This window comes from Lutjanus erythropterus, chromosome 2 (genome assembly GCF_056507025.1).
Source record: "Lutjanus erythropterus isolate fLutEry1 chromosome 2, fLutEry1.hap2, whole genome shotgun sequence".
Taxonomy (NCBI): Eukaryota; Metazoa; Chordata; class Actinopteri; order Lutjaniformes; family Lutjanidae; genus Lutjanus; species Lutjanus erythropterus.
The window spans coordinates 33,506,586-33,529,341 of NC_139318.1; the positions used below are offsets into that span (position 1 = coordinate 33,506,586).

The 22,756-nt window shown below is 39.4% G+C and overlaps 2 protein-coding genes across 3 annotated transcripts; one reads left to right on the forward strand and one right to left on the reverse strand.

The window, feature by feature from the left end:
- The first annotated feature begins 833 nt into the window (after positions 1 to 833).
- On the forward strand, positions 834 to 9,759 carry rbck1 (RanBP-type and C3HC4-type zinc finger containing 1). The gene is made up of 13 exons (XM_084737753.1): positions 834 to 1,039; positions 1,129 to 1,176; positions 1,424 to 1,568; positions 2,703 to 2,799; positions 3,751 to 3,949; positions 4,129 to 4,271; positions 4,376 to 4,549; positions 5,987 to 6,147; positions 6,333 to 6,429; positions 6,644 to 6,823; positions 6,914 to 7,012; positions 8,438 to 8,581; positions 8,674 to 9,759. Exons 2-13 carry the CDS (start codon positions 1,137 to 1,139, stop codon positions 8,752 to 8,754), a joined length of 1,560 nt encoding a protein of 519 aa, XP_084593879.1. The 5' UTR covers positions 834 to 1,039; positions 1,129 to 1,136; the 3' UTR covers positions 8,755 to 9,759.
- A 4,009-nt stretch (positions 9,760 to 13,768) lies between these two features.
- On the reverse strand, positions 13,769 to 21,911 carry tbc1d20 (TBC1 domain family, member 20). Of its 2 annotated transcripts, none has more exons than XM_084737765.1 (8): positions 21,428 to 21,911; positions 21,011 to 21,196; positions 19,707 to 19,787; positions 18,357 to 18,543; positions 18,050 to 18,151; positions 17,275 to 17,416; positions 16,001 to 16,179; positions 13,769 to 14,407 (listed from the first exon to the last, which is right to left on the reverse strand). In XM_084737765.1, exons 1-8 carry the CDS (start codon positions 21,486 to 21,488, stop codon positions 14,149 to 14,151), a joined length of 1,197 nt encoding a protein of 398 aa, XP_084593891.1. In that variant the 5' UTR covers positions 21,489 to 21,911; the 3' UTR covers positions 13,769 to 14,148. The 2 variants fall into 2 exon arrangements, with proteins under 2 accessions (XP_084593891.1, XP_084593900.1); XM_084737774.1 differs by having other exon boundaries at positions 21,437 to 21,909.
- Between the last annotated feature and the right edge of the window lie 845 nt (positions 21,912 to 22,756).

A 22,756-nucleotide genomic window follows, 5' to 3' on the forward strand; every position in this document is an offset into this window, starting at 1 on the left:
GGTTTGCCATCAGAAATGACTGTACATGTCGGCCAGGGAGCTCAGTTGGTGGAGGAAGCTATTGCTGCATGTCTCGCCACATAATATAACTTTCTAATTCTATGTTTATATTTTATATTTATTTCTGTCACTATTTATACTGTTTTAGAGGTAATGTTACTTTTTGAACTGTATCAAATGTTTAACTGATGATTTAAATAGCCTATAATGTAGGTGGCGTACTTGTAATTGATTGCTGTCATTATTATTATTATTGTTCATTTATTTATTGTTGTTAGGTTGTTTAGTTTTAAGTTTTCCTTTGACATGTTTTTTTAATTGTTTGACATTATAATTAGCTACTTTGGCAGTGGCTAATGGGGATTCAGGTGAACAAACAAACAAACAAATAATAAATAAAATTTAATGGGGAAAAAGAAAACAATAGACTGTGTGAACGTTCAAATGCCTCAAACAAATATTTAGTTGTTTTTGTTTGTTTTTGCTCACGATTTACAAAACATCTAAAACTTTTTTTTTTATGTTAAGAAACTTCTTTGTTGCAAACATTTCAACAACATACATCCACTAATGTTAAAAAAAATATAATACGACAAAAATGAACAGATGAAATAAAACAATAAGAACTAGAACAACTAACTGAGGATAAAATGCCGATATACAATATTGTAGTCTGTATAAAGTATATAATTGTATATAGGCTACAGTATAACATGAAGAATCGACATCACAAACTAATAAAGTAATACTCCTCAGTGGGCGGAGCAGAAAAAACTCCTCAGCAGCGACCCTTTAAAAGTTTCTCTTCCTGAATTTGACTCATGAGTTTCACTTTCCGTTTTACCTGCCAAAAACCCGAGAGTTCAGAGAGCTGCTGAACTCTGCGGCACAGGACCAAAACACGTAGTTTAGTTTTCACCGAGCCGTCATTTCTCTTCCGACTGGATTCGCAACCCGTTTCACCGTTCAGCAGACTTGAGGAAGTGTGTGTGTCGGGTTGTTGAATGCGGACTGGACGGCGACGACACGAGCCGAGGAGGTTTGTGAACTTAAGTCTTATTCAGCTCCGTGTTTGTCGTTTTACTGCGGTGTTTGTGTGACAGATTGTGTGTTTACCTGTCGTTTCAGGTGTAATCATGGCTTCTGAAGTTACACCGACTGTCAATTTGAAAGAGGGTGAGAGATTTAACTTAGTTTCGATTTTGTCATAATGAATGTAACCTAATTTCATGACACACATCTTACTACTGATACATGACACACTAAAACCACTGGTGTCCCAGTGACAGTAATATTTGTATGTTAATGTTTGATGTTCTATCACAGGTGTTAATTAATGAAACCGAGTCACTGTTTTGATTGGAGTTTAAAGTGGAGGTATGTGGACAGTAAGTCTCACCTCTGTCTCTGTCTCTGTGTGCAGCCGAGGACTTGGCTCTGTCCCTGAGTGAAGCCATCAGCAGTGGGGACGGACAGGAAGCAGCCAAACTGTGCCAGAGGCTGTCTCAACTCTCTGTCCCAGTGTCTGTCAGGATCAACAGTCAGGCTTACCCTCAGGACCCCATCAGGTGGGGACACACACACACACACACACACACACACACACACACACACACACACACACACACACACACACAACTGTATGAGGGCACGTGTCTGTGTGGGACTTCCTTTATTTTTTGCACTATATTTCCACAGAAAACCTTTATTTGAAGGGCTGTGTTTACTTTCAGGGTGAGGTATGTTTTGACTCAGGATTATGTAATGAATAAGGATATGAGAATTATGTATGACTGCAAGAAATGAACAGCAGAAGTGTGTATCTGTGTGGTTACCAGGCAGAAGAAGAGCTGAGCCGTATGGACAATATCACAATCACAATCACAATATTTTCACTATATATATGTGTGTATATATATGTATACCAAATGCCATTATATAGATATTTATCAACATTGTGACAATATTGTAGGGCTGATGCTTTTGCAAAAGATTAAGACAATGAGATTTTTCTTAAATAATCATCAGTAGTGTGGATATAATCGGGTGACCAGTATTATCGACTTGCTTTGGACCTATCAGAGCTGTATAGGAATCGACAGTTTACATATGTTGTTTGAGATGAAAACATTTTCTTTTTTAAGAAATGATGATTGTTTTTATTTTTACGTTAGGTAGCATTTTATGAATACTCAATCATTATCATTTTTCTTAATTTAAGTTTAATATATATAGGCTTCGCTTATATATACATATATAGTTCTATTTGTGATTTTTTTTTTCTGGTTATTTAAGATTATTACATATACCAGTGAAAATTTACTGTTTCATTATTCTTGTTTTTGTCACAAGTGTTTGATAATCACATTTGCACAAAATGTGCATTCAAGTATATCCTATATTCTGTCCGTTATATCTATGTTGGCCAATATATCTGTCAGATTTTTTTTTTACTCCCTTCTACCATTATTGGTATCTGCCCCACAAATCCAATATCAACCAAGCTCTAATAACAATATCTAAAATCTAAGATGATACCTAATCTCATATCACAATATGATTTAAAAAAAAGATATATTGTTCAGCCCTAGTGAGAAATATGAAAATAAACAGATGTTGGGTTTATATTTACGTGGCCATTATGCAAGAAGTATAAACAAAAACTAAAGACAAGGCTGGTTCTACTGTTTTCTGTTCCACAGGTTGTTGGTTGGGGTGGAGGATGCTCAGTCAGATGCCTACATCCCAGTGACTGTTGTGGTTTCTTCTGACATGTCGATTGCACAACTTAAAGACAAGGTACTGATGTTGCTTCTAGTGGCCAGTATCATTAAGATAACTGCTAATGTCACATTTTTGTATTTAAATAAGAAGTGCGTATAACCTGTAGTTTATGCACACCTGAGGATAAGAAGGGCTAAGCTGTAGTAAGCAAAGACAGATGATTTAATATCTCACAGCTCAGACTAAACCAAATCTAGCTGATATCGCTATGACAACAGAAACACTTCTGACTCTTCAAATGTTCAGCTAGTTTCTCTGGTAAAGTTCATTAAAGAAACTTAATGAATATACTTTGTGTTTTATAGCATGTTTCACCCAGGAATGCAAATTCAATGCTTTGACAAATCAGATATTATTATAGATGGATACATTCATAGGCTAATATACACCAATACTGACAGGCATAGCTGGATCAGCCAGTATCGGCCGATAATTTATCTGCCCCGATATTTATCATGCATCCCTACTGATAATATCTCACGACCCTGTAAAACCTCATCTGTGACATAAACTATAAACATGAAACTGAGCCAGAAGCTGTTAATTCTGACCTGCTGTTTCCTTTGACTTGTTACTCAACAGTTTATTATACTTTATACTTTATTGTTTTGAAGTTTTATATTTTTGATGATGTAATCCTGTTATGTACAGTTTTATTTGTGTGGCTTCATTTTAAGGCTGAATGATTTTGAAAAAAAATCTAATTGTGATTATTTTGACTGATATTGCAGTTTGGAATTTGCAATATGATTTGCAGTATTAGAGAGAATTTTTTACATCATTCTCATTTTCATTGAAAAACATTACATTGTTTCGGGTGTGATTTTTGTAGGGATGTGTACCAACAAAGATGTTTTCTTAAGTCTGTAGAATATGATGTATAGGCCAGGACATCTCTGCAGCATGATGATATTTCATTGAAATGTCATTGAATGATCTGTCTAATTCACCATCTCACGTCTGCAGATCAGTCATGACTTTGGGTTCGCCCCCGCGCTGCAGCGTTGGGTGATCGGGAAGCGGCTGGCTCAGGACCGGGAGACGCTGTACAGCCATGGCATCCGGCGGAACGGAGACACGGCTTTCCTGTTTATCCTCTCCGCCCATGCTGCTCATCTCACACGGCACCAACACAAGCTGGACCTGGAGCAACAACGGTTAGAGGGTCAGTAATAGACACACAAATATAAAAGCTGTAAATAACAGTTATTTCCTTCCTTTCGTCTTGCTCAGTTAATGCTCAGAAATAATCAGAAATATTGACTGCAGCACGGCAAATATACTGGTTCTTAACAAATCAACTTTCCAGTAAATTAGTCTCATGGAATGATGATTTATGCTTAGGTATTGTGGAGACGATGCAGTCCATGCAGCTTTTGCCCAGAGGGCTGGGTGGACATGTTGGTGAGAAGACACCTCCTCCCACAGAGATTCCTCCTCCTCTTCCTCCTAAACCCACTAGACCTGCTGTGCCTCCTAAACCTCAGGTCAGATTACAAACTCTACATTAGACATTACAGTGTGGCTGAGTCTCTTAAGTGTCCAAGGGCTGCACAAGCATACTGTAAATCTGTGTTTGTATGCACTGTAGTTGGGCTGGGCCTGTCCTATGTGTACATACATGAACAAACCAACGCGTCCTGGCTGTGAGATGTGCGGAGGGGATCGGCCGATGGATTACGAGGTGCCGGACATCTATCAGCCAGACCAGCAGGAGGTTCTTCGAATTCAGCAGGAGGAGATGGCCATGATGCAGTTCGTACAGGTAAGGACTAGGATTCCTGAAATTTTTTCAGCCCGATGACAAATTCCTATCTAGATTTAACCCAGTGCTTCCTTAACTTTTTCTTGCATGCCCCCCTTCCTAAGCCAAAAAAGTTCACCCCTCCACCCCCCAGTCAGTCACAATAACTGGAGAAGCAAGTGAAAAAGATTAGTTGAAGTTGAATTGTAGTAAAATAAAGGTCAGCATGATAGCATCATCAAACTCTTGTTTGTTTATTTCCCCTACATGAAACATATTCTTTTCACTTTGTTTCACTCCATATTTTTCCCTTGGTCTACACCCCCGAGGAGGGTCAGCCCCCGCCCCCCCAGTTTGGGAACCATTGATTTAATCTAACCCAGGTCACAGAGACTCATTAAAATATATGGATACTGTGTGGCAACCAGTTGGCAACAGACCTGCAACAGTGCAGTTGGCATCTTAGCTGGAGTCATCTTTGTATTTCTAAAATTTAAAAGTATATATTCACTAAGTGGCCACGGATGATACACCTTATACCTACACAGTCTTTTCCAAATCAATACAACAGCTCTGCCTTAAATTCTACCTTCACAAAGTTTCTAATGTTTGTTGGTGTTGTCAGAAATGTGTAAATTCACATTTCATAAATTTCCACGTTTTCAATAAATTCAAAACCACGCTGTAAAATGTGCAGAATTTAATGTCTTGGCATTGTGTTGCTCCAAAACCCGTATTTAACTTTAAGCATTAATGGAGCCATCACAAATGTGACAGTTAGCCATGATGCCATGAACACTAACGCACCCCCATGAACTTGGTGCTGGTGACAATCTGGACAGTCCTTTTCCTCTTAAGCCTGGAGGACAAAATGCCCATGATTTCCGAAACCAGTTTTAAATATAAAATTGTCAGACCATTGCATACTTCAACACTTTGTGTTGAACTCAGGCCCAGAGAAGTCAGCTGCAAACACCTAAACCAGCTAAATACTATCACCTGTTACCAATGATTCTGTCTTCCACTCGTGTTTTTTGAGCACTCTACAACTTTCTCAGTCTTTTGTTGACCCTTTTGCAACTTTTTTGGAAATGTGTTGCTGACATTAAAATTCAGGACACGAATATATTTACAAAAAAAACAACAATGAAGTAGTAGTTGAACTAAAACTATTTATGATGTGTGTGATAAATGCAAAACCAATAGATGACACTTGCACACTACAAAACCAAATAGATTGAAGTATTGGTAAGTAAAAATAACCGCACCAGAGTCCATAAGATGTTGGAGTTGCTAATGGAAACTATTTGAGCTGATGCCACGACCCATTTGCTTTCAACAGTTGTTTCACTTTCCATTTCCAGGAAACGGGAGGATTATGCTGTTTGTGATGAGTCATGACAGTTTGTAATGAGTCTCTGTGTTGTTTTTGCTCCCATCCGTTCCTGTGTGATGAAGGCTCAGGAGGAGGAACGAGAGAGGAACTATCTGAACCTGTTGGCAACAGAGGAGCAGAACCTGATCTATAACACCACAGAGACGGACTGTCCCATCTGCTTCTCCACCCTGCTGCCAGGAGAGGGCATCGTTCTCAGAGAGTGTCTGCACACCTTCTGCAGGTCTGATGCGGGAAACGATTCTGTAGCTTTGTCACAGGTTGTAAAATTGATAAAAGTGTTTTTTTCTGCTTTCTAAAAGTCTTCAGTGTCCACATACATGCCATGGTCTGCTAAATGTGCAAAGCTTAGTGTTTGGTGCGTTTCTACATTTTGTATTTTTCATCTGTGTGTGTGTTCTTGTTCAGGGATTGTCTAAAGGGGACAATCGTGAACAGTCAAGACGCTGAGGTGTCCTGTCCCGACAACTGTGAGAGCAAGCTACTGGACCGAGAGATCAAAGCGGTGAGAACTTTGAACAGCAGCAATTTCGTAACCAAAAGAAGATATTTTAGGAACATCCTAATCTAATGTTCTGTTAAGGTTCAGGACACTGGTCACCTTTCGAGAACATTTAGTGAATGTTTTGTAAGGCCTCCAGAAGTTCTTTCTTTCTATTTCGTAAAGATAATAACGCTCTCTGTGTCTCTCTGTTTCCTCTGTGTGATCCTGGATGCAGCTGCTAACAGAAGAAGAGCACCAGCGGTTCCTGGAGTTGCGGCTGAGCATCGCAGAGAGCCGCTCAGAGCACAGCTTCCACTGTCAGACGCCCAACTGTCGAGGATGGTGCATCTATGAGGATGAAGTCAACGAGTTCCACTGTGAACTCTGCAACGAGACCAACTGCATCCTCTGCAGGGTATTTGTCGGACATTCACTACCAGTGTTTTGTTATTTACGTGGTAATAGTAGAAGCAGCAAACATGAAGGATGTTGTGTGTGCTTGCAGGCCATTCATGAGGGCATGAATTGTAAGGACTACCAGGATGACCTGCGCATCCGAGCAGAGAATGACCAGGCGGCTCAGCAGACGAAACAGATGCTGGAGGTAGGTCAGGCTCACAGGTCTGTGTGATAACTTGGCACAGGAGTGAATCTCTGCAGTCTGCTGCACTTCAGACAGTAAATACTTCTTGCAGACCGGTGTGGCTTCAGGAACATGTGTTTAACAGTAAATACCCCATTACAAATGCAGAAAAGAACAAATCACTTCCTGTGCAGTGCTGCAGTTTTGCACCTCTTCTCTACCCAGTACACCACAAACCAGTACAGGAAATTCTGAAAGGTCTAAAATGCAGCTTCATTACACTTTAGTAGTCAACTAACAGTGGTAAAATGAAAAGATAATATCTTACTATTAAAAAGCAATCACATAGAGCTTTAAATGTTTTAAATTGTCTAATGCCCTGTAAATATTTAATGAAGAATCATGAATAAAAACAGATATTGGTATTGTAGCAGAGACTGGATTAGCTTCTTTATCTACAAACTCTGAGGGCTGGTGGAGGGTCTGTTAATTTTACATTCATTTTAAGTGCTTTTGCTCAATTTGGGGTTTGTAAGTACATTTGAGACATTAATGTGCACTTTCAGTATTATTGTAGAGTCTGCTTCCAGTCCTACTCATGTTTACAAAAGTAGTTTTCTCAGTTCAGGCACTGACCCTGGAATAGTTAGTTGTATTATTTTTTAATGTCCATTTTACGATGTTTGTGGCTCCAGCACCACCTCAAGCTCTGTTTTCTTAATGGAGACTGATTTCAACAGTTTGGTCCATGCTTTCCCAGGGCTGAATTAAAGAAAAGTGTCCAGGGGTCTGTCCAAAGATCTAAGATCAACGTATTTAGGTTATAGGCAAGGGCACTGTCTTTATAATACAACATGGCTGCTGACTGGGTAACACCTCACACATCCACCAAATGAGAGAAATATACCTCAAAGCTTGTTGCACACAGTTTTGAGTAAAAAGGTCGTTCAGTCCAAAAGTCATAACAAAATGGTGTGGACGGTTTTTTGACCGAACATGCCCCAGGACACTTAAAACCTGGATGAGGGACCGCTCACACACACACACACACACACACACACACACACACATGAATGCGGGGGAGTGGCATCGCCTGCTGAGGTGAACATCTTCGCTGTTCGTTGAGGCTGTGACTCCATCTTCTCCACCAAAGTTGACCTTAATGTGGAGAAACACAGCCCTTAATGCACGTCTGTGCATTTTCTTTTAAAGTAACCCTCAGATTAAACACTGATAGTTACATGGATTGGTCAGAATTAGTAATTTTAAGCAAAAAATAACTGCAGCTATAATAATGGAGTTTCTGGTGCTTCTTAAAGTCACCATCAAACCTCTTGAATAGCGTCTTTGGTACTACAGGTGTTATTCAGTGTTGTTGTATTTTTGTGTGCATTCCTCTCTGTGGCCACTTCACATTTTACATGATTTCACTGTAATTAAATATAGAGCCTGCTACAGAACGGGGAGGCCATGAAATGTCCACGGTGTGACATCATCGTCCAGAAAAAAGACGGCTGTGATTGGATCTGCTGCCTGATGTGCAGGACAGAAATCTGCTGGGTCACCAAACAAGCTCGCTGGGGCCCAAATGTAAAAACATTTACTTACACACTTTTTACAGTTATGATTCCATATTCAAGAGAGTTAGCTCATGTGTTTGACTTTTATTTTTTTTTTTACAGGGCAGGGGCGACATATCTGGGGGCTGTAGGTGCCGGGTCAATAATCAGCCCTGCCATCCCAACTGCCAGAATTGCCACTGAGGCAAGCACACTAATGAACACACGCAGCTGCAAGCGCACGCACTCTCTGAAGAAACGCAAGCATCAGCTGAGGCTTTGGCTGCTATCTTAATGCTGGCTACACTCATATGTTCTCGTGATTTATTGTAGCGACTTCAAGCCTTGTTTCCAACGTGCCTTCTCACTGAGGCTCACCTTCCTTCAGTGGTACGATCACCACAGATATAAATGCTATCCACAAGCCATAAAAACTGCCAGCCATAGCTCCTACATCTCAGCAGTTGAGGATACTAATAGTCAGTGTGAGAAAACTAGCTTTACTGGGATCTTCTGCTATGATCGGGCATTTTCATGATGAATTATTTGTTTGTTGAGCAAGTTATGTTATTGTGTTCACTTAGGTTTGGCATTTATTTGTCAAAAACCTAATCCGAAAAAAGGTAAATAGAAATGTCACCCAACAGTTTAACAAAAGGAACTCCCTTTATTTTTCCCTATGCGAGGTATGTCTATAACTAATTAATTACAGACAAACAAGTGGTATAACTACTGAAGTCCCAAGTGATGACTTTGTAACTAAACTGACCAGAATGTCTTTTGGTGTTGTAAGCAGTGTATGTTTGACATTTTATCTTTATAAGCAAGAAAAAAAATAATAATTTCTTCTCATAATTATAATAGCAATATATTTTATTTCAGTCGACTACAAGACTGTGGTGAAGGATGTTGTTTACATTGAATGAATGTGTTCCTAATGCAAAACAAATAGCTGATGCACTTAATGACTTTGAAGTATCAAGTTTAAACATGGCATTAGGGACAAATAATGATGCTTTATTTTTGTTTGTTGGTATTAAGGATTTTATCTGTACTTCTACAGTGTTTATTCCTCAGGAGAACAATAACAAATGTGCTATTATATATGCAATGTAATTTGTTTGTCATGTATCTGTGAAGTTTGTTGGGTTTCACTTGCATGTTTGTCAAGTGACACACCTTAACTCCAATAAACTGGAAATACAAGCATTGTAAGCTACTATTATTGCAACACAATGACAACATTAAAGGCAGACTATGCAGCAACTGACAAATTCTGCATAATCTACCTTTAAGTTCAAAGAACAACTGATCTGACAAATTACAACTGAGGCTGATGAAATGCAGCTGAGTCTAATGGGACAGCTGAATCTGAGATAAGCCTAAGAACAGGATTGATAACATTAAACCAGTGTAACACTGAGTCATCTGTTGTTACATTACTTAAAAAATTCTGGTGATTCATTTTCTATGTCTGATCTAAATAGTTTCTCTCTCTTTCTTCTCTCTTCTGTTTATGACTTAAAAACGGGAGAAAAAACAAACATTTGCAAGCATATACATACACATACACAGCAAGTCTGTATATGTTCTGCTTTTTTCATGGTGGGGAAAATAAGTTTTGCCAGGATACATTTTCTTTTTTATTTCTCCACGCACTCTAAACTCAAGGCAGGTCACCTGCCAAAACTTCATTTCAACTGTTTTCACAGATGTGAAACAAAAATTGCATTTACATTCAAAGTACATGGAAATTTTAGTCCCAGGAACTTCTTTTAAATGGACTTAAGTCTGTTGTTGTCTGTTTCCACTGCAGTTTAAAGACCTGTGAAGTTTAGGCAAATTAGAGAGGTCTCATATGAAAAAGTGATGGGTGTTTTGCATGTCATTTTGGCGTGCAACAAAGAACGTTTTTTGTCTTCGTCCTCAGTATTAATGTTCGGTACGTCCTAGACTTTGTCACCTGTCCATCCATCATTGTATGCTTTTTTTTTGCAACTCCATGTTGATGTGTCAAAGCACAAAAAACAAAAAGTTGTTTTCAGCTGCAGATTTTTTTAAAATGTTGGCTGAAATAAAATGCCAATCAAATAAATTCAACAGCAAGCACCACCCCTAAAATCCCTGTACTTTTGAAAAGTACTTCCCCTCACCAGGGATTTTTGGGGTGGTAAAACAATGCCCCAACTTAGCTGTAAACATCCCTAGTCCTTGCATAGGGAAAGTTCCTGTGATAAAAACATGGTTTACATGACAAATTTCTTTTTTCACCTGTTCCACAGTAGAAAACACAATTTACATTAGACTTAATTTTTCTCACTTGCCTCTCAGGGCCTCAGTATACATCAGATTAAAGGGCCGTCCACACCAGTAACAATAACTAGATCTTAGTGCTGAATATAAAAATATTGTTTTAAAGATTAATCTAATTCCAGTAGATGGCAGAGTACAACATTATAGTTCTGTGGATTTTTAAAACAATATTTTTAAAGGTGGGTGGCTCTTAACTCTTAACTGGTGTGATCAATTTGTAGTATAACGTGGATCCTGAAAAAGATCTGAAAATGAAAAAGCTCTACTGCAAATGTTCATTTTTATTAGAGCTGCAACAATTAACTTATTTATCTGCAACTATTTTGATGGTCAATCGTTTTAAGTACTTTTTAAAGAACAAAAGTCAAAATTCTGATTCCAGCTTCTTAAATGTGATTTTTTTTTTGTTTTCTTCAGTCCTCTATGTCAGTAAACTAAATAAATTCGGGTTGTGAGTAAAACAAGACATTTCAGGACATCATCTTAGGCTTTGGGAAACACCAACTGCCATTTTTCACCATTTTAAAAACAACTATTAATTGAGAAAATAATGAACTATGAAAATGATCATTAGTTGCAGCCCTATATAGCATGTGCATGTTACCATGTACATCAGGTGGGTGTTAATTCCCACACCGATGTGTAACTGTGTCCAAAAAACATACAATGAACATTTTCACTCTAGTTTATTAGCATTCTCTTGTACAACTTTACATTAGTATGACAGTTTTGTTATAACAAAATAAACATAAAAGGCAGATAAATCATTTAGTGCAATGAAAATAAACAAAACCCACTGAGTGCAGATACATGGTGCGTTACAATACTGCTGAACGACTAGACTCTCAGGCACCTCAGAGCATCCTTGGACACATTCCAGGTCACCTTCATTGTGTAGATCCCCTACCAGCTGAATCAGTGGCTTCACTACAGAGGCAATAAACCAATCAATGCTAATATATGAAAATGGGATGCCCGAGTATTCAGTTCAACTTCTCTCAACGCGTCACTTCAACCGAAGTGAGAAGCTTCAAGTTGACTGTTTTTTGTGCCATAAAATGCAGGTGACCTAGAAGTCAATAATTCTGAAGATTTCTGTTAAACAAAATACATCTTACAGATTTACCTACCTTAGAATGAAGTGCTCTGACAAACTATTTGCTAGATTTTTTTTTTTTTTAACAATAAGACTTGGCTATTCCGGTGAGTGCCATACCACTGAAACCTAAGCAAATCCTCTATTACGTTAATATGTGATTGAATGAAAATAACATGGGTTTGGAATGAGCTGGACTGCCCTGGAAATGCAAATGCTACACTGAAAGCAATCCAATGTACTAAATGGCATGTGCTCAAATAAAGCTAAAGTCATGTTTAAAACAAAAAGGATAGCATTAATTTGAAGGCTTAGGCGCTTTTCTGTCAGGGGCACCCTTAACAGTTGGAGTGAGAAAAGCGCCTCTCAAACTTATCTTTAAGTGATTAAGTAAAAACTAAAGCGGTGAAGGTAAACTGGGTCTCCACCGTGTCAAACATTTGACTTGTTATTCATCCCAGCTTTGATATTTTCTGTTACCAGGCATTGAGTGAGTGAGTGTGTTGCTGAACTTGAAGGAGAGATATAAACATCTACTCCAGGAAAAGTGACGCAGAAAACATACTCTCATCATTTTGGGGCCATGACACACAGACACGGTTTTAAGGTTGTGCAACCAAACACTGAAGGAAGAAACTGGAAAGCTTAGTAAAACAATTTAATATGGTAGGTCAACTGAAAGCTGTACTCCACTCTGGGGCCTAATTCTCAGATTTAAGTTTGAGATAGAAAATAGTTCTCAAGCAGGCTGCAGTACATTTACTTAACATCAATAAAAACATCTTGTTTAATGTTTTTAATGTTCAAAACTTCTTACAGATAAGTTAAGTTGAGCCTTGAGCCAGAATTAAAATGTGTCAGTGTCAGTGTTGATACTAAATGTAGTCAACTGAAGCAATAATTTCCTCAGTGTGTTATACTGATGAAGAAAACTGAGGTTTCCTGCCCGCACTGCCTACATGCACCACGATGCATTGTGCGCAAGCCTCTGAAACCCACACCCATGTTGCCATGCATCACCACATGGCAACATGTTCTATAACACGCTGCTTCTTCAGTTTTGGCGAGTATAACTTGAGCGTGAGCATCTGCAGATGGGTATGATCTGACTGGCACCCACTGGATTAAAAAACTTAAAATTTAGATGCATCAATAATAGTTGTATAATCGCATTGTAGCCCTCTGAATCACAACTGAATCACGAGGTGCCAAGATATTCCCAACCCTTGCCTATAGCTACTTTTTTTGACCAAAAAATGTTCAGTGACAAAAATACTCATCTAGCAGGCCTGACTACCCAGAGACTAGAAATCCAAGCTGAAATGTCCTGTAGTTCTTCCTTAACACCAGTGATATCACTGTGACATCACTGGATGCAGGAGGAACAACATATTTTGCAGCAGGAGAACTCTTTCTTTTTTACTTCAGTTTACTACATTAACCATCAACACTGACTGGACATCTACGTGAAACGTGCCAAATTTTCAATTTAAGATACTCTTCACTAAAAGGCTCATTGGAAACAACTTAAAAGGAATGAAATAACCTAAAAACATGGACCTAATGAAGTAAAAAGATGTCTGTGTGTCATGACCACATCTTTATACAGTTGCTTGCATTCCTATAAATTAAAAAACAGTAAATTATACAAAGAGAGGATTCTACAAATCCCCTATTTGGTCTCAGTCCAGGTATCAAATAGATAACAAATGGGTTGTGACCACATACACACATACACACAAAACACACACACACACACACACACACACACACTCATACATTCACTCCAGCTCTCTTAATTGGCAGCAGTTTCAAGTGTAGTGAGTTCACCAAGCTTTCAGCACATATCTCTGTGAGCTCAATATCAGATTACTCTAATACCAAATATAAATAAACTTTAATGACGACACCATCAATAATAGCTCGTAGAAACGGAGTCTCTCCATTATAACCGGATGGATTCTTCATCTCATAACACCAGCAGCTGGTGCGCTCTCCAGGAGTCATAACAAGCACCCTACATAGGATGTTCAGACGCATCCTAGAGGATGAAAGAGGAGCGTTAACTGTTTCAGTTTAAAGAGTACTGTACACTCCAGACAGTGTTATCGACTGCAGGGTTTGTGGTTTAATTAACTGATTAAAGGGTTCTTGGAGACAGACCCATCAGCAGTACAGTCAAGGACAAGTCAAGGAAACAAGTCCAGTTTGGGGGCCCATTCCAGGGCAGTGTTGACCACAGCGAGAGCTGCAGCCCCTAAAGCCACCGTCAGACCCATTACAGCCAGTCGAACAAACCGCCGTGCTGCTGAAGGCTGGGCCACCACTGAACTTTGAGCCGAGCTCTCCAGTGCAGCCTGTTTCTGTCTGCGTCGGCGACGGAGAACAGAGTCTGGTCGCTGCTGAGTAGATGCAAGGTCAAAGTCCTTAAAGGTAGAGGATGCCATGCTTAGGAGGAAAAGACACACACAGAGAGAAAGAAAATGAAAGTGTTAATGAAAAAAATGGTGAGTAACCGAAGCTGTTGAGAAGCAGAAGTGAAATATGAATATTCCTGTATATAACAATAGTCAGAGTGTGAATTCATCTGTAAAGGTAAGGTGGTAACCCTAACGTCAGGGACACACCCAGTGCTGCCTGTTTCCATTTGGTGCCCATTTTAATCAACTGGGCTGAACACACAGAGTGCGCTGCGGCACAAAGCAGGGCCAGCTCGCAAAAAACTCATGGTTCGAATCACATCATGTTTTGACTCACAAAATAAGCAAAAAAGAAGAAAATGGTGGGTTTAGGGTGAAATTAATTTAAAAATGCACTTAGCTTTAATGCAGCCTCTCTCTGTCTGTAGTCACCACCACAGTAATGGTCAATATAATAATTATTATCAGTATACTTCTAATATCATACTTCACATATATAATACATAAATACATACTATACAGTATAATTACAATTATTATTAATTATCATACAATCTTATAAATCAATTAAGGAGGGAGGGAACATCAACATCTCCCTATACAACCTTGCTGTATAATGATACATAAATCTCTTCTATCTAATAATATTACACTCTGTAGTCTCACTCGGTATCTTCCTCACAGGACTACCTGATCCACACTGAAGGCTGTGTTACAGACAGAGAGCTGCTCTGCAGACTGAGAGGGGCTGCGTGTAGAAGTTAAGACAGCAGATATTAACGAAGTTATGATTAACATCACGATCTTATGATCTGGTCGGGATTTCACTCAACAGAGGTGAAAGTCACGTCTTTTAAATCAGTCTCAGTTTCTTTTTTTTTAAACTCCACTGACACACAGATGGGTGCCGTGTTTTACTTAGAAATGTTCTGTCTCGTCTTTTCACAACAACTCTGCATTAAGATTTTGAGAATTTTTACATTAAAAGGTAACAGCAGCGGTCAAACTGTATTTCACACTATGATTGTTGAATCTAATCCACAGCCTACATGGGGGGGTGATCTGTATGCACCACGGACCAGCAACAATCGGTTACACCACTACTGAAAACACGCTGGTATTCTATTGTACATAACATACTATATATGACAGAAGTGATCTGATTCTAATAAATGATTAAACACACATCCCTGGCTTTCCAACCGTCTTCATTTCTCTCCCTGCTGCTCTCCATCTGAGTTTCAATTCCCCTGATTTTTTCAACCCACCTGATAAAATATCAAAATCTACCCATCCACCATATTTATTAGAAACAGCATCAGTGCGGGCAAAACAGACAGGCAGGAACGAAGGAAGCCCCACCTCGCAGATGATCATACAAAGCGATAGTTCACTTTTTATCCAGAAACACATAAAAAACTTTAAATTCATGAGGTTATTTTTAAGATGATCTCTATGTGTGATTACACAACAGCAGTGGAGCAGAATCGCTTGTTGACTGGTGCAGGAAAATATGCTTCTGGTGTGTTCAGTCAGGCTGCTGCTCACTCTTGAAATGACGTGACTCAGTGTCGGCGGTGCCTCTGCCCCTGGTGTGTCCCCGCCATAAAGGGTTAAATACCTTTCATGTGAGGCAGCCTCTCTGGCCAGTTCAGAGGGAGGGAACTGGACAAAGAGGTCTCCTGCTCGGCTGATGAGTGTCTCATACGGCAGATCCTGAGGAATCTGAGACAGCAGGTGATGAACCATGGCCATATCACATTCACACTCCAGCACCTCCTCTTCTCTGTACAGTACGATCTGCGACACAAGTACCAAGAAGACATACAGGCAGAATTCTGATTACACATCAATAACTGGACAAGTGGTACCCATCAGAGATACATGGGCGTATGAGTGACATGACTGAGATGATGAGGGTAGCCAAACTTGATTTTTTTGGTTTACACAACTGCAGTGACTTGATTAATTGGGGACTGGAAGACTTTGGATAGGGATGGACCAATCAGTTAGCCATGGATAGTAATAGGTTTATAAAACTTATACGTACCTTTACCTTTCCAAATACGGGATAGGTGATGGGTGTCACCACATTCGACCTGCCTACACGATGTCCTGATACAACTCTTGCAGTGAAACTTATACATCCTGCATATGCTGACACTGACAATAAGGTATCTGAGCAACTCCAAGAAGAGAAGTATTTGGCATCTAATCCCTGAAAAAAAAATGTTATTCTTACAGAAACCTCCAAATGTCACATGTTTTTGATACCAAGTCATGTCATGACTTTTTCGGTGGTGTTCCTCAAAGCCTTGGTGTCTTAATGTGGTATTTTGGAGGGATATTTGACCTCTCTATCAGTTCTTGTGTGGCCCTGCCTCTGTCACACAGTTTACTGTACAGTACGTTTTTAGCTGAATCTAACATCCAACTAAAATAAAAATGACAATAATTGGTCTATGGTATCGAGGAAAAGAGTGGAAGGCTGTCACAAAGGCTTCTTGCACAGTGATGATACTATATGAGGTATGCAAAGCCTCAAATAAAAAAGACACCTCCCCAAAGTGGAACTAAGGCTCTTGCCTTGAATTGATTCAGCACACTTAGCTCATGTAAAGCAGTGTTTCCCAATCCTGGTCCTCAGGGCCCACTGTCCTGCATGTTTTAGATGTTTCTCTGCTCCAACACACCGGATTCACATGATCAGCTCGTCATCAAGCCTCTGCAGAAGTCTGATAACAACCTGATCATTTGAATCAGGTGTGTTGGAGCAGAGAAACATCTAAAACATGCAGGACAGTGGGCCCTGAGGACCAGGATTGGGAAACACTGATGTAAAGAAATCAGTCCCTCTGAACAGCAAACAAGGAGTGCTGATTACAAGAAACTCACCACAGCAGCAAAGTAGATGGGCATCAATGGATGACAGGCCAAGAAGAAGTCATACAACCGGACAACATGGCGGAAGTCTGACAGGACGTGGCCGAACCAGGTGATCAGCCAACTGAGAGCGAAGACTGTGCCCACCTCAGCCCTAAGAACCAATCAATACGTACAGAGATCAACTGAAATGTGGGCATCCTTCAGAGATAATGTACAGAAGTCTGGACTAGAAATTATATTATGGCATCTGGAACTAAAAGATATTGAAGGCCACAGTCATGAATGCCTTCCTAGTGAGAGACTTCATGACCTGTGCTGTTAAGTCTTTAGCCATAACTCGAGCTGTCATAACAGGATCAAAAGTTATATTACTGATTCAAAGTGTTGGGTGTCTCAACACTTCATAACTGTTAGAAACTTTTTCCTTTTGTTTATCACATGGCTTGAAATGTCATCGCTAACAATGGTACTGATGCTTGCAGAACTGCAACAGTGGCAACATTTATTAAGCAAAACATATTCATTTAGAACAGCAAAACAATGGAAACAATCTGGAGTAGATATAAATGGTATTAGATTTCATAAGCATAATAAAAGCTGCTGGGTATGAAGCCTTTTACTGTTCTTCATTCCGCCTCATATAGGTGGAATATATCTGCCTTACCTTAAAAATTATGTTCATACTGCATATAAAGTGAGTTTTGTGTCTTATAAGTAACTTCTGATGAGAAATAGAAAATAATTTGATTTGCCCTGTTATCACTAAGTCAGCAGAGAGTCTTACTGTTGCATGAAGTCATGCACCTCAGGGTTGACCCGATCAATGATGGGCATCAAATAGTTAAGTATGTGTTTGGTGTTGTCCATGGTAGGATCCATGAAGTCCCTGAAAAATACGATAAAATGGAGAGCATTTAGTGTGCACAATAGACCATTGTTAAAGGAGGAAGTGAAGGAGGGAGGCAGGAAGGGAAATGCTATTTATTATTCTGACTTGTGGAGACATAACAGAGAAAGAAAACCCGAGAAAATAGCTAGTAGAATAAAAAACGGCTGCAGATTAATGTGTATATGCAGTATATGTTAAGTACCTGAGATGATGCGTAGAGAGCTTTTCTACAAGAGCAGTTGCGAGGCGCTCTTCCAGGACCAATAAGAAGGTGACAACAATATCATGGTATCCTTGGTAGTAGTGCAGCTGGGGGTTACGTTTCAGAACTCGGAGAATGATGTCAATAAGCTCTTCCTGGAGACCCTCCCTCTGCTCATCTGGCATACCTGTGTAAGTCCAACCAAAATAAAATACACTTCGTCATCAGTGATCCCATAAATATAAAGTGCCAGATGTGCAGTCATAACAACATTTAGTCAGAATGTGTTCATGCTGACTTACGGGTGTATGATTAACTAGTGCAGAAACAGGGTGTGTTGTATTACACTCCTCAGTCAAAGAGAAGATAATCTGATTAATTAAGGAGAACAATGAATGGCAACATACATTGCTGGTACAACTACCAGCTAAACCTGGCAAAAAGAATTAAGGGGAAAAATGCAATACCAAGATTTAAGAATAAAACCTAATTCTGCTGTGTTCTTAGTCATATGTGAATGTATTTAAAGAAAACTTTACAGTTACATTTTGATGGCAGAACAGTTTGACTTCCAACAGATCTCAGTTTGGCACAGACTCTTTTCCTCTCACCAGATAAGCATTTTGGTGCATTTTGCAGCTCCTTTAAGTATAGTGTGCAGCCGACAGATCTTGACTTGACAATATGAGTATTAATACTAATGAGATGGGCTGGCAAATATTCCAGTAGTGCAGTGTAGACGGTATGGCTGCACCCCTTAAAGGCTTTTCTGGAATTTGTCTGCATGCCAAGTTGACTACCAGTAAAAGTAACACTAACAGCAAATAGTGGCAAAGCTTTAATACTGCAATGATAGGATAATAAACATAGATTTTCTAAAGTGAATGGCATTAAGTGCAAATGTATGATTTTTACAAAAAAAAAAAGAAAAAAAAAAGACTCAATTTAGTCAAAAATGTTGCATTTGTATTGAACTAAATGTAACAGGACTAAATATCTATCTAAATAATACATATATTTAAGCTGGAACCAGCAAATGTTTGATATTTTTGCTGGGAAAATGACTGAAATGATAAACTGATTATCAAAATAGCTGCCAGTTAATTTTCTTTTTATTGACTAACCAATTAATTAACTAATCCTTGATAGCAAAGAAAATCCCTTAAATGAAACACCATCAGTGGTAATAAAGTATATTTAACATACTAATTTCTAAGTGAAACTCTATATATTTGGCATTTGGGAATGGTGGTGTGTGATCATCTGTGAGTGTATTAGTGTTTCTTTAGGAATATACACACAGCAGGACTTCATAAAACAATTTTCTGAGCAGGTATGGGTTCTACTCACCAGGTGGGAACCTCCGCAGCGAGCGCTGGACATCCAGCAACACCTGGTTGTAGTCTTTGTTATTCTCCCTCTCCACTGTTTCTGGACATGACATGCCACCATTGTCATTACCATACAGCAGTCAAACATATATAGGATATGTATATGGGAGAGCTTGCATCTGCTACATTGCTCCAAGTAAAATATTGGGATTATCTGTCAGGAACCACAAGTGGTTATTACAATTCACACATGCAGCTTATTTCAAGAACATTTCAGTCTTGTGCCTTTTCACACATGCTGCAGTGATGCCTGAATAGATGGACATTCCAATAAACAGCAGTAATCATGAGCACCTAGTTATAGTTATAAATCATGACCAATGAAGCTGCTCTTTCGCTGTATAGCTCAGTTTATAGTGAAGTAAGAGTAAGAATATTACTTTTTCATCGTGGCCTGTAATTTCAGCTGTGACTGACAGATACAATGTTGTGTCAGAGTTAGAGATGGGAATTGATAAGATTTTATTGATACCAATTCCATTATTGATTTTTCTTTTTGGTCCGATTCCTACACGTTTTCAGTGTCAGTGCAAATGCTTTAATATCTCTGTATCTGAACATTGTTTAAAAACCAAGTAGGAAAAAAAAAGATGTTTCAACATATTGCTGGTGGTTCCACCTTTAATTGAAATGATCATTTCATAAATATTACAACTAGCACTGTTATCTTTCTTTGCGAAATAAAGCCATGCTCTGGACAGGTCCTTCTTCTCAACCTTGACTTCTTTTTGCAGTATGCAGTAGCAAAGATGCACAACTTTGATATCAATGTGAAACTGTCAGAAAAACATGCAAGAAACAATAAAAGGAACTGATAAGCTCGATTCTCAACTCCCACTTCTCAGAGAACTTCTATCTTGTTCTGTCCTCCCTGAGTCTGCACTGTCAGACAGACGTAAGCCTTTTTGTGCTTGTTCTTGCAAATGTTTCAGAATCAGAAACACTTTATTGATCCCAAGGGGCAAACTGGTCACATTACTGCTTTCATACACAACACAGCCTTACAGGCATTTTCCCTGAAATGTTGCAAGGTCTGAAGGTTAGAGGCACAGATTTCCCTGAATATTGATCCTTGCTCCCATTCATACATGATCCCCATGCAGGAAATGTTCCTAAACATTTAAGGGATAGACTGCTAGTGTGATAGATCTTTAAATGTGTTAATATTTACCATGCATAGTGGAAGAGTGAGGGTTTATACATAAGAAATATAGACTTGTGGCCTACTCTGGTCTGTTTGTGTATATGAAGCTAACATGATACCTGGCTCTTGCTCCAAGACGTGAAGCGGGACGTTGAGAAGCCGAGGCCAGACTTGACGGCGTATCTCATCAGTCAGCAGTCCTCCTTCACTAATAGCCATCCTCCTCAAAGCTGCCACATCCACTGGACTGACACTGAGGGCCTGTGTGATATCCGCAATTTTCCTCTTCCGTCTAGTGTCCCAGTCTGAGACAGGGAAAACACCATATTTAAGTAGCTAGTTTACTTTTAACTTATAGCAGCTGCAAAGGGCTAACGGTTAACTTAACTAACACGTTTAGCTAAGGGGGTTATGGGTGGCATAGTTAGCCAGCAACAGACACAAGCGATCACGTTTTTGGCATAAAAACAATTTGGACACTGTTTTAACATGTGACTGCCAAGCAAAATGAAGACAGCTAACTATGCCAAACTCACCGCCGTTACCTTGTTTCCCATTCACAGGTGACGAGGCACCAGCACGTCTCGAGTTCTTCATTTTTCTCCACTTCTTATGTGTCCTTCTTAGAGTATATTACTTGCCATCCTCCTTTGTTTGGCTAACCTCGATTTAGCCTGATTGTTGCGGCTGCCAACTGGAAGCTAGCTGTCTAATTAGCAAGGCCAGCCTCATACAAACACAGCCCGATAGTTAGCTACTCAGTGTAAGCTAGCTATTTATCAAGCTAACACCACACTGCCCTGGTTCCAAGACTGTTATTTTCAGGAACATGGCCATTATTACTCGGACTACTGACAAAGTGGTTAACAGTTACCAAACCCCGCTTCATATCGATACGGTAATAGCAGTGACACGGCTACATGTTTACACTGACGAAAGCGTCCAATGGGATACATCAGCTTTAGCTAGCCACACGTCTCAGACAAAATGATGATCGGGTCTATAAAAGAACCCTTGATTTGCGAAACTATCGCGAGATTTGCACAGGTTGTTTCTTCTTTGTGCACAATTTAACCAGCTATTTATGTTTTATAACGTGACAGTCCCGTTGTTAATATATAGACAAATCTAAGATCGGAGAACACTTTGTTGTTGTTAGATAAATAGCATGGTTTGGTAAAAATGATTACTATCACGAGATCTCTCGCGGGTCTGGGATTCCCTTCTAGACGCGACACAAAACGATGACGTAGGTCAAGACGACGGGGACTGACGCCTCTTCTCGGTCGGCTTCTGAAAGGAACCCCAGACCCACGAGAGCTCTCGCGAGAGTAAACATTTTAACCCAAGCCACGATCTTCTCCTGAATCAAGCACGATGTTTGTGTTCCTAAATCTAAGCATATCTTAGCCACACTTAAAAATATTATTAGTTTGTACGACGTACATACTTAAGAAACAACGTTTACAAATCTCGCGAGAGTTTCGCAAACCTAGGGTTCTGTATTCCTATACTCACTCTCAACTGACAAGGAGGAGGCGTCTACCTTTCTACACCGGCTGTGTTTATTAGAGTGGAATGAAACCGCCAGGTGGGTACATTTACTCATTTACATTTAAGCTACTTCTGTCTAGTGTTTGCATTTACTCCTAGTTAATTTGACTAACGTTGTTTTCACTATACCATTTAATAGAAATATTGAAGGCTACGTTTTACTTTCCCCACATGTATTACAGTGGAGGTTAGCAGCAAATAGCAAGAAATCAGGCTTGTTCTAATAAAAAACATTTCAGGTAGAATTTATTATGTTCATGCCATCTTGCTAGTAGGGATATTCCTGGAGACTAATTTGATTAAATGGAAAC

Coding starts and splice junctions, on each gene's coding strand:
- rbck1 (XM_084737753.1), top strand. CDS start 1,137: ATGGCTTCTGAAGTTACACCGACTGTCAATTTGAAAGAGG. Junction 3,950..4,128: donor GGAGCAACAACGGTTAGAGG/GTCAGTAATAGA, acceptor ATTTATGCTTAG/GTATTGTGGAGACGATGCAG. Junction 4,272..4,375: donor CTGTGCCTCCTAAACCTCAG/GTCAGATTACAA, acceptor TATGCACTGTAG/TTGGGCTGGGCCTGTCCTAT.
- tbc1d20 (XM_084737765.1), bottom strand. CDS start 21,488: ATGAAGAACTCGAGACGTGCTGGTGCCTCGTCACCTGTGAATGGGAAA. Junction 21,197..21,427: donor TGGGAAACAAGGTAACGGCG/GTGAGTTTGGCA, acceptor TCCCTGTCTCAG/ACTGGGACACTAGACGGAAG. Junction 19,788..21,010: donor CGTCTTGGAGCAAGAGCCAG/GTATCATGTTAG, acceptor TGTCATGTCCAG/AAACAGTGGAGAGGGAGAAT.